Raw genomic sequence first — 12,425 nt, 5'->3', positions numbered from 1 at the left:
TTACAAAGTCTTTATAACCCCTATTGAAATTGGGGTCACTAGACTAGGTCAAAGGTCACTGTCACAATAAGTGTGAAAATCATTTCCAATATATTACTTGTCAACAAATTGACCAATTGGCTTGATACTTCTCATGAGCATTGGCCTTGGACAGCAGATGACCCCTATGGTAATTGGGGTCACTTTGTCCAAGGTCACTGTCACAATAAGTGGGAAAATTGTTTCCGATCAGTAACTCCTCAATTAATTGACCGATTGACTTGATACTTCCCGTGTGCATTGGCCTTGGACAGTAGATGACCCCTATATAAATTGGGGTCACTAGGTCAAAGGTCACTGTCACAATAAGTGTGATAATCGTTTCCGATCAATAACTCGTCAAGAAATGGACTGATTGGCTTGATTCTTCTCATGTGCAACGGACTTGGACAGTAGATGACCCTATTGCAATTGTGGTCGCTAGGTCAATGGTCATGGTCACTGTCACAATAAGTGTAAAAATTGATCAATAACTCTTCAACAAATGCACTGATTTGCTTAATACTTCCCATGCGCATTTGCCTTGGACAGTAGATAACCCCTATTGAAATTGGGGTCACTAGTCCAAGGCCCTGTTAGGGGGGCATATTTCTCCGACCGCAGAACTCTTGTTTTTGCTTGTTCTAACACACCGTTTTCCAATGATGGTAGAATATTCTGAAGAACAAGATATATGTGGCACAATATGTCACCTCAATGTCTGGCTGTGTGCGTAGTACTGAATTCTCAACAGAAATTGAATATATAAATATAGATTGGAAAACTCAATGGTGACATGTGCAATTTCAGACGGGAATGTGTGCAAAATCACGTGCCCAAAGGTAACTTCGTAATATGACGCATGCAACAGACCTATATGGACGTTAGCCTGCCATTTACATAAGATTATACTACAATAAATGGACCACATGCTTACCCAAGACATGACTAATCAGGGAAACAAGCAATTGGCAATTAAGTTGGTGCAATCTTCTCGTCTAGTTGGATGTTAACATATGATGTCTGTTTGCATATCGTTTTAGGAAGACACAATATCGAACTTGATGCAAAACAAACATAAACTAATACTATCCTCAGTTATATATCTTAGGCACTATGTGAAAGATGTGACAAACAGTCGAGGGCTGTTGAGTCTTGAGCCAATCTGACATTTTCTTGAGCCAGTTTTTATGCCCCTGGTAGGGTGGCATATAGCAGTTGAACTGTCAGTCAGTATGTCAGTCCGTCTGTCCGAAAAAAACATTTTAACGTTTGCCATAACTTTTGCAATATTGAAGATAGCGACTTGATATTTGGTATGCATGTGTATCTCATGAAGCTGCACATTTTGAGTGGTGAAAGTACAAGGTCAAGGTCATCCTTCAAGGTCAAAGGTAAAATTTATTTATTTTTAAATTTCAAAGCGGCGTTCTCATGAAGCTGCACATTTTGAGTGGTGGAAGTTCAAGGTCAAGGTCATCCTGCAAGGTCAAATTTTTAACCAGGTTTTCCGAAGGAAAAAACTGGTTATTAGATTGGCGAATGCGGGCGGGCGGGCTGGCTGGCTGGCGGGCTGGCTGGCGGGCTGGCTGGCGGGCTGGCGGAACAAGCTTGTCCGGGCCATAACTATGTCGTTCATTGTCAGATTTTAAAATCATTTGGCACATTTGTTCACCATCATTGGACGGTGTGTCGCGCGAAATAATTACGTCGATATCTCCAAGGTCAAGGTCACACTTTGAGTTCAAAGGTCAAAAATGGCCATAAATGAGCTTGTCCTGGCCATAACTATGTCATTCATTGTGAGATTTTAAAATCATTTGGCACATTTGTTCACCATCATGGTACGGTGTGTCGCACGAAAGAATCACGTCAATATCTCCAATTTCAAGGTAGCCACGACTAAAAATAGATTATTATTTTTTGAAACAAACTTACAAAGGGGGTTAATTTTGTTTGTTCATTTCAAAAGTTCAGTTTGAGTTTTCTCCCTTTATCAGATTTTTTTTTCACAATGAAAACATGGTTTTGTGACAATTTTGTCCCTTGTTTTTTTATTATTTCAAAGCGGCGCAATAGGGGGCATTGTGTTTCTGACAAACACATCTCTTATTCAATATTTTATAAGAAGGCACTATTGCTGACTGGCAGCATGAGTTCTCCTTCATTTTATTTTCTTGTGCTTTAGCTGTAACTCGGTGACATCCCTTTTTAAGGAACAATTATGCTGATGTGACACAGGTTAATTGAGATTGTTTTAAAACTGTATGTTTTTCTACATGTCCTATAGTTACGCTCTTTTTACATCTACTTTGTATGATGAAATGTTGAGTACTGAAATTAACCTTATTTCAGCATGTATATTGGCATGAATTTTATCTTTCTCTAGCATGCGTCCATGGGACATCACAAATGACAAACTTCAGTATGAGAATGAATACAAGGTCACGACATGGACCATACACAGAACGCCAGTTGTTCGAACATTGAGCATCACTAGTCTGGAGCAGAATAAGTCAGAGATGACAAACAATTCAGTGCCTATGACGCGACATTCTGTGCGACAGGTTCAGCGACCTGCTGTGAAGAGGTTGAACGTCGTGGGAGAGGAAAGCGGGAGTTCCTGTGCAGAGCATGACCCCAAACTGGACAGTGATTCATCAGAGCCTGCGCTGAGTAAGAAAGTGTTCGTAAGTTTTTGTAAAGCTATAGCAAAGGTCTGTCTTGTGTTAGTTTAAACCTATTGATTTTTGCTTGATTGCATCGAAAGCCTGAGGCTAATTGAAACGCTGTCGAGTCTGTTTACTGTGCCTAGAACCAGTACTTGGTGTCTAAGAGTGAGATCTTAAGAACGCTCCCACACTGGGGATCGAACCAATGACCTCCCGGTCGCTAGGCGGACACCATATCCACTACACCATGGCAACTTATTATTTCCCGCCATAGGCGGAGGGATATTGTTTTGGCGTTGTCCGTCCGTCTTTCTGTCCGTCTTTCCGTCTGTCCTTCCGTCTGTCCGGCACTTTTGTGTCCGGAGCCATATCTTGGAAGTGCTTTGGTGGATCTCAATGAAACTTGGTATAAGTATATATATGGATAAGAGCATGATGCACGCCTAATGGCATTGTACACCATCTGTAAATAACAGAGTAATGGCCCTTTGTATCTTGGAAAAATGCTTTTTTGTGTCCGGAGCCATATCTTGGAAGTGCTCTGGCGGATTTCATTGAAATTTGGTATGAGTATATATATATATGGATAAGAGGATGATGCATGCCAAATGGCCTTGTACACCATTGGATAATAAAGGAGTTATGGCCCTTTGTATCTTGAAAAAATGCTTATTTGAGTGTCACTTTTGTGTCCAGAGCCTTATCTTGGAAGTGCTTTGGCGGATTTCAATGAAACTTGGTATGAGTATATATATGGATAAGAGGATGAAGCACGCCTAATGGCATTGTACACCATCTGTTAATAACAGAGTAATGGCCCTTTGTATCTTCGAAAAATGCTTTTTTGTGTCCGGAGCCATATCTTGGAAGTGCTTTGGCGGATTTCATTGAAACTTGGTATGAGTATATATATGGATAAGAGGATGATGCGCGCCAAATGGCATTGTACACCATTGGATAATAAAGGAGTTATGGCCCATTGTATCTTGAAAAAATGCTTTTTTGAGTGTCACTTTTGTGTCCAGAGCCATATCTTGGAAGTGCTTTGGCGGATTTCAATGAAACTTGGTATGAGTATATATATGGATAAGAGGATGATGCACGCCTAATGGCATTGTACACCATTTGTTAATAACAGAGTTATGGCCCTTTGTATTTTGAAAAAATGCTTTTTTGTGTCCGGAGCCATATCATGGAAGTGCTTTGGCGGATTTCATTGAAACTTGGTATGAGTATTATATTGATAAGAGGATGATGCACACCAAATGGCATTGTACACCATCGGATAATAAAGGAGTAATGGCCCTTTGTTTCTTGAAAAAATGCTTTTTTTGTTGTAAAATATAACACTTTTGTGTCCAGAAGCATATTGGCGGGGATAGCAATTCAACGAATTTGCTTGTTGTGTTTGTTCTTTAACGTTTTATGAGGGCAAATATTTGGCAAAATCTATAAAGGCTAAGAGAAAATATTACAGTTTGAATGATAATGGAAATTTTAAATCTGGAATACAGCCCGTTATATAATGAAAGTAATTTATAGTGTACATAATTAATATCTGAATATGATTAAGCCCTTCATTGAGTTTCTTCCACTTTTGCTGATGGTAAAACCTGATGGATTGTAAACCACATTAAGTTTTGTTGCATCTGTCAGGAAAGCGGGTTGGCAGGTCAACATCCAACACCAGGAACACCAAGCTTACCGAAGATACCCTGATAAAAATCCTGGAACCAGTCTGTGAACTCCAGAAGGAGACAAAAATGTTGGTCCAGTCTGTCCAGCGTCAGGTGGCGACGCTTCAACGTAACCTCGATGAGTACGCCCAGGAAAGATTCTACCGGCAGACCCAGCAGTGGGTCATCATCGGCCTAATACTGATGTGCCAAACTGTGGTGCAGTGGCTGTTAAGATGAGGCACTCCTGGAATATACAGCACTGCTTGCATTGTATGGGAGTTTTCATTTGAGTCACGTTCTGGGAAAACTGGGCATAATGCATGTGCGTAGTGTCGTCCCAGATTAGCCTGTGCAGTCTGCACAGGCTAATCAGGGACGACACTTTCCGTCTAAATTGGATTTTTGCTAAGAAGAGACTTCATTTACATGAAAAATGTCATAAAAGCGGAAAGTGTCGTCCCTGATTAGCCTGTGCAGACTGCACAGGCTAATCTGGGACGACACTTTACGCACATGCATTAAGCCCAGTTTCCTCAGAACACGACTCATTAAGAGAGTTTAGCACGAGGCTATTCGATGTCATAGAAAAGGTGAAGCAGAAACAACAGGTTTATTTCACAGTTTTCAAAAATGCAAAGCTTGCAAACTTTGAGATCATTGAGCACACACATGTACCAGGGTTCATCATTAATAATCACATTGGAAATCTTAGCAGGCGAAGATATTGGAATAAATGATACGATGCACCCTTGATTCATGTAGGTTCATATTATCTTTAACTTGACATGTTCTTGACATGTATTGTGTTAGTAAGAGGAATGGTTAGGGTTTTTGCCTGTGTTTGAGAATATTGTTTTTGAATATCAAAAGTTAGTATTTGGCTATAAATGTCTTAAGAATAATTTCATTATCTTGTATTTGATGAAGATGTTTTATTGTTTGTAAGTTTTCATATCATTAATTTTAACTCATCTATTTTTTGGAAAAAAAAAAAGAGCTATTGTCATCATCGTCGGTGTCGGCGTCCGGTTAAGTTTTGCGTTTAGGTCCTTTTTTCTCATAAAGTATCAATGCTAGTGCATTTGAACTTGGTACACTTACTTACTATCATGAGGGGACTGGGCAGGCAAAGTAAGATAACTCTGGCTGCATTTTGACAGAATTATGTGCCCTTTTTATACTTAAAAATTGAAAATTTTGTGTTTAGGTCCATTTTATTCCTTAAGTATCAAAGCTATTGCTTTCATTCTTGCAACACTTACTATCATAAGGGGACTGTGCAGGCAAAGTTATGTAACTCTGACTGGCATTTTGACAGAATTATGTGCCCTTTTTATACTTAGAAATTGAACATTTGGTTAAGTTTTGTGTTTAGGTCCACTTCACCCCTAAAGTATCATAGATATTGCTCTCATACTTGAAACACTCGCAAACTATCATAAGGGGACAGTAAAGGACAAGTTGCACAACTCTGGTTGCCATTTTTACGGAATTATTGCCCTTTTTTGACTTAGAAGCTTTGAATATATGGTTACATTTTGTGTTTAGATCCACTTTACTTCTAAAGTATCAAGGCTTTTGCTTTTAATCTTCAAATACTTTCATGCTATCATGAGGTAACTGTACCTGGCAAGTTGAATTTTACCTTGACCTTTGAATGACCTTGACTCGAGTTCAAATTATTAAATTTTGCTAAAATTGCCATAACTTCTTTATTTATGATTAGATTCGATTGATACCTTGACAAAAGAACTCTTACCTGACATACCACAAAAGACTCCACCCAAACCATCCTCCATGCCCCCCGCCCCCCCCCCCATCGAATCCCCCCCCCTCCCCGAATCCCCCCCCTATTTTTTTTTATTTATTAAAGATCATCTAATAAATGACCACCACACCCTCACACTATACCCCCCCCCCCACCCCCACCCCAAAAAAATAATTGTTATGCCCCCGGTAAGGTGGCATATAGCAGTTGAACTGTCCGTCAGTATGTCAGTCAGTCTGTCCATCCGTCCGAAAAAAACTTTAACATTGGCCATAACTTTTTCACTTTTGAAGATAGCAACTTGATATTTGGCATTCATGTGTATCTCATTGACTGCAATCTTTTGAGTGGTGAAAGGTCAAGGTCATCCTTCAAGGTCAAATTTATGGTGTCTGTCCGTCAGAAAACTTTAACATTGGCCATAACTTTTTCAATATTGAAGATAGCAACTTGATATTTGGCATGCATGTGTATCTCATGGAGCTGAACATTTTGAGTTGTGAAAGGTAAAGGTCAAGGTCATACTTTAAGGTCAAATGTCAAATATATGGCCTTTGTCCGTCCGAAGACTTTAACATTGGCCATAATTTTTTTATATTTAAGATAGCAACTTGATATTTGGCACGCATGTGTATCTCATGAAGCTGCACATTTTGAGTGGTGGAAGTTCAAGGTCAAGGTCAACCTTCAAGGTAATTTTTTTTTTTTATTCAAAGTGGCGTTCTCATGAAGCTGTACATTTTGAGTGGTGGAAGTTCAAGGTCAAGGTCATCCTTCAAGGTCAAGGTCATCCTTTAAGGTCAAAGGTAAAAAAATATAAAAAAATAAAGCAATGTTCTCATGAAGCTGCACATTTTGAGTGGTGGAAGTTCAAGGTCAAGGTCATTATTCAAGGTCAAGGTCATCCTTCAAGGTCAAAGGTAAAAAAAATAAATAAAAATTCAAAGCGGCGTTTTCATGAAGCTGCACATTTTGAGTGATGGAAGTTCAAGGTCAAGGTTATCCTTCAAGGTCAAGGTCATCCTTCAAGGTGAAAGGAAAACATAAATATTTAAAAATTCAAAGCTGCGTTATCATAAAGCTGCACATTTTGAGTGGTGGAAGTTCAAGGGCAAGGTCATCCTTCAAGGTAAAAAAATAAATAATAATAATTTCAAAGCGGCGTTCTCATGAAGCTGCACATTATGAGTGGTGGAAGTTCAAGGTCAAGGTCATCCTTCAAGGTCAAATTATTTTTTTTAATTTCAAAGCAGCGTTCTCATGAAGCTGCACATTTTGAGTGGTGGAAGTTGAAGGTCAAGGTCATCCTTTAAGGTCAAGGTCATCCTTCAAGGTCAAAGGTCAAAAAATAATATTTTAAAGCGGTGTTCTCATAAAGCTGCACATTTTGAGTGGTGGAAGTTCAAGGTCAAGGTCATCCTTCAAGGTCAAATGTAAAATAAATAAATTTTTAAAGCGGCACAATAGGGGGCATTGTGTTAAAAAACACAAATATTTATTTTTATTATTTTATTTTTGAAATACCGTCCAACCATCCCACCCAAGAACTCCCCCCCCCCCAATTTTTTTGTTGCATTTTTGGAAGATAATGTAATAAATGACCACACCCCCACACTATACACCCCTCTCCACTCCACCCCTCCCTCCTTTGTGAATGAAATTGAGATAGGTCCCTTCACCTTTAAAAAAAAAATAGATGAGCGGTCAGCACCCGCAAGGCGGTGCTCTTGTAAGTGACATATTATCAGTCAGTAATTTTAGATGAAAACATGACTTTTGTAATGTATTTCATATCAAATTGCCCATAGGTCTACTGTTTTCAAATTATGAAGTACCCTTTTATGGTATGAACTCCTATTTTGTTTCAAGCATTTATATCACATCTGGTAACTTATTATTGGGTCCATTTAACAGTACCATTACTATTTAAGAAAACATTCTCAACACAATTATGTTTTGTCATCACTTATATTATTGCTGATGTATTCAAGACTCACTTATTTTTGTCATTTACATTCCAGTAAATGCCAAGATGTATAGGTAGTTTATGTGTTCAGATCACAAGTTACACTTCTTTATTGTCTTAATTAATGTTACATGGATGTTGACTCGAAACGGTGAATAATGAAGCTATGGCTTATGCAAGCCATAATACTATTGGTATCCTGCACAGATATGACCAAATTTATGATTGGAGGAAGTAAGTTGATGTTTTAAGTTTAACAACTTGCACCCACTCAGTCCCCAAAATAATGCATCTCAGATATTGTCTTTGTTTCAAAGTAGAAGTTCACTGCCTCTTAACCCTTTACCACTTAGATATTTATGTTTTCACATTTGTAGTCCCATAGAAAGTTAACTTTAATTAAAAACCTTTCTTACTAGATTCAAGTTTTAAGGCTTTATTTCCAACCATTAAGTACTGATGAGCAGCAAACAGCATAAAACCTTAACAGACTGTTTACTCGCAGGCTGTTCTGGTTGTATGCTGTTTGCATATAGCAATATTCACATTAAGGACTGATAAGCAGCAAACAGCATAACCTGAACAGACTGTTTACTCGCAGGCTGTTCTGGTTGTATGCTGTTTGCACAAAGCAATATTCACTTTTCACTTTGCTTCTGAGTGGGAAAGGGTTAAAGCTCCATACCTGATGAAAATCTGGAGTTATACAATTTAAGCTCATCTGAGCATCAAAGACTGATGGTGAACTATTGAGATCACCCTATGTCTGAGTGTGTGTGGATGGTATTGTCAACTCTTTTGCTCTTTACCGGCCCAGAGGCATTTTTTTATTGATACTTGATGAAACTTGGTTAGTATGCAAATGTTTACTAGTCCACAAACTAGGTCACCTGATAAAATCCAAGAAACATAGTTTCTTCTTCAGAGGCTACAGTTTATAACTCAATATTTAAGAAATGTAGTCAGAATGTTTGTCCTTGCAATATATGGGTCAAGTTCAAATCTGGGTCACTTACTTTATTAAAATTGGTCATTGGTCAAATTATTTAAAAAAAACTTTTGTTTTAATGCGAATCATTTATGGCTCAATCTTGATGAAACTTGTTCAGAATGTTTGTCTTTACAGCATGAAGGCCATTTTTTAATTTGTAGTAAAGTGTGATAAAAACCAAGACAGCTGGAAGTCTTCAACAATTGATGGCACTGAACTCAGGTGTGTGCATTAGCGCCACTATGGCCCTCTTGTTTTCCAGTGCTTTTTATGTGTTATTGAGGTAAAACTTTTAAACAGCCGAGGCCTTTTTAGCTCACCTGATTGCTCAGGTGAGCTTTTGTGACCGGTCTTTGTCCGTCCGTCCGTTAACATTTGCTCGTAAACACTCTAGAGGCCACATTTCTTGTCCCATTTTCATGAAACTTGGTCAGAAGCTTTGTCCCAATGAAAACTCAGCAGAGTTCTGAAACTGGGTTGTGCCGGGTCAAAAACTAGGTCACTAGGTCAAAAAAAAGGAAAAACCTTGTAAACACTGTAGAAGTCACATTTCATGCCCAATCTTCATGTAACTTTGTCAAAATGTTTGTCTTAATGATATCTTGGTTGAGTTCAAAAGTGGTTCCGATCCGTTGAAAAACATGGCCGCCAGTTGGCGGGGCAGTTTTCCTTATTTGGCTATAGAGAAACCTTATAAGTCACAATTTTTGCCCAATCTTCATGAAAGTTGGTCAAAACATTGGTTCAATTGATGTCTCAAACGATTTCGAAAATGGTCGAGATCAGTGAAAAACATGGCCGCCAGTGGGCGGGGCATTTTTCTCTATATGTATATAGTGGCAGTTTTCCCTATTTGGCTATAGAGAAACCTTGTAAACACTCTAGAAGTCACAATTTTTGCCCAATCATCATGAAAGTTGGTCAAAACATTGGTTTTATTGATATCTCGGACGAGTTTTAAAATGGTCGGGATCGGTGAAAAAACATGGCCGCTAGTGGGCGGGGCATTTTCTCTATATGTATATAGTGAAAACATGTGAGCACAGTAGAAGTCACATTTTTGGCCCAATTTTCTTGAAATCTGCTCAGAACATTTGTTTCCTTGATACGAGAGTTGAGTTAAAAAATGGTTCTGGTCAGTTGAATAACATGGCTGCTGGGAGGGAGGCAGTTTTCTCATTATGCCCTCCCCCCCCCCTTTCGAAGAAGATGGGGTATATTGTTTTGCTCATGTTGGTCCGTCAGTCCACCAGATGGTTTCCGGATAATAACTCAAGAGCGCTTATGCCAAGGATCATGAAACTTCATAGGTACATTGATCATGACCAGCAGATGACCCCTATTGATTTTCAGGTCTCTAGGACAAAGGTCAAGGTCACGATGACCCGAAATAGTAAAATGATTTCCGGATGATAACTCAAGAACATTTATGCCTAGGATCATGAAACTTCATAGATACATTGATCATGACTGGCAGATGACCCCTATTGATTTTCAGGTCACTAGGTCAAGGTCACAGTGACCCAAAGCAGTAAAATGGTTTCCGGATGATACCTCAATAACGCTTATGCCTAGGATCATGAAACTTCATAGATACATTGATCATGACTCGCAGATAACCCCTTTTGATTTGGTCAAAGGTCAAGGTCACGATGACCGGAAAAAGTAAAATGGTTACCAGATGATAACTCAAGAACGCTAAGGCCTAGGATCATGAAACTTCATAGGTACATTGATCATGATTCAAAGATGACCCCTATTGATTTTCAGGTCACTAGGTCAATGGTCAAGGTCACGATGACCCGAAATAGTAAAATGGTTTCCGGATGATAACTCAAGAACGCTTAGGCCTAGGATCATGAAACTTCATAGGTACATTGATCATGATTCGAAGATGACCCCTATTGATTTTCAGGTCACTAGGTCAAAGGTCACGGTGACCTGAAATAGTAAAATGGTTTCTGGATGATAACTCAAGAACGCTTATGCCTAGGTTCATGAAACTTAATAGGTATATTGATCATGACTCGCAGATGACCCCTATTGATTATCAGGTCACTAGGTCAAAGGTCAAGGTCACAGTGCCAAAAAACCTATTCACACAATGTTTGTCAAGGTCACAGTGACTCAACTTAGAAAAATGGTTTCCGGATGATAACTTAAGAATGCTTACGCCTAGGATCATGACTTTATAGGTAAATTGATCATGACTCGCAGATGAAATAATGATGAAACTTGACTAGGATGTTTGTCTGGACAATATCTAGGTCAAGTTTGGCATTTGGTAACAATTGAATGAGCCGACTCCTCAGGTGAGCGAACTAGGGCCAACTTGGCCCTCTTGTTTAATTTTGCGTTTTGTTTAATTATATATTTTTGAGTTTTTACATTTTACTTCTTTTCTTCAAAAATCGAATGTCTCTTATTGAATGAATTTTCATTATTGAAATGGTGTTGTATGTATGCAATGTTTTGATTTTAAAAACATCATTTTGTCCCAAAATGTGTATTTATTGATTTTACAACTGGAAGTAGGATTTCTAGGTGTAAACATCCACTTCCCCATACGCAATGATTTTTTAGCGCAAAAACGACGGATTTCTACCTTGTAACCACCAGATATTTTCGAATTGGCATAGATAAAATATGTTTCTTATTTATACTTAAATTTACTATGCCATGTATTTCATTTCAAGGTGTGTGGCTTTAATGGGAAAATGTTGCATTAGAACCTGCAATCAAACATCACATATGATTGTCATATTTTAGCATAATTGTCAAGTGTCAGACAAATTCAGTGCAATTGCATCAAAATCAAACAAACATAAATTTGGGACTTTGTCTTAAGCATATTAGTGTTCATAATTATTTAATAACCCCATGTATAACTTAATCTCTATACTAGTCAGTGCAAGGTGCTGGGAGAGAGTAGAGCAAGTTTGCCTTACGAGTACGTTTTGTTTAATGCAATTTTATCTACACAACACAGACTGACCAATGTGCAGTCATGTGGCATTATTGTTTCTGTTTTGAATGTTAAATTATAAGTTTACATGTTTACTATTATAACACTATATATAATATAAATGTGCAATAAATATAACAAATATATGCCCACTTGCTTTGTCTTACATATGCATGCTGTTGCTATGCAACCCTTTTTCAGCTCCAAATCAGGACGTCGTCATTCAAAAGGATATTGTACAACCACATCGTCTTATACCTAGCTAAAGTCAGTATTTTACATAATAGGCAAAATGTGTGCCTTGATCAAAGGTTAAGATTACATTTAAAGTCATGTAAGTGTTCAATACATTTCCCTTCATCACCA

The 12,425-nt window shown here is 38.3% G+C and overlaps 1 protein-coding gene across 8 annotated transcripts in view; it reads left to right on the top strand.

Annotated features, from left to right (window-relative positions):
• The window catches only part of LOC127854190 (oxysterol-binding protein-related protein 8-like), a 157,023-nt gene extending 150,841 nt beyond the window's left edge, over positions 1-6,182 (top strand). For 7 of the 8 annotated variants that reach the window (XM_052389203.1, XM_052389206.1, XM_052389204.1 and 4 more), the window contains 2 exons: positions 2,408-2,694; positions 4,347-6,182. In XM_052389203.1, coding sequence (XP_052245163.1) covers positions 2,408-2,694; positions 4,347-4,606 — 547 coding nt within the window. In that variant the 3' untranslated portion in view covers positions 4,607-6,182. Of the gene's footprint in view, positions 1-2,407; positions 2,709-4,346 lie in introns of all 8 variants that reach the window. The other variant, XM_052389207.1, reaches the window with a different exon arrangement.
• Positions 6,183-12,425: the final 6,243 nt, after the last annotated feature.

The sequence above is a fragment of the Dreissena polymorpha genome, chromosome 12 (assembly GCF_020536995.1).
Source record: "Dreissena polymorpha isolate Duluth1 chromosome 12, UMN_Dpol_1.0, whole genome shotgun sequence".
In the NCBI taxonomy this organism is placed as follows: domain Eukaryota; kingdom Metazoa; phylum Mollusca; class Bivalvia; order Myida; family Dreissenidae; genus Dreissena; species Dreissena polymorpha.
The sequence above is the reverse complement of the archived record's forward strand: the minus strand, read 5'-3'. Positions and strand labels throughout refer to the sequence as shown.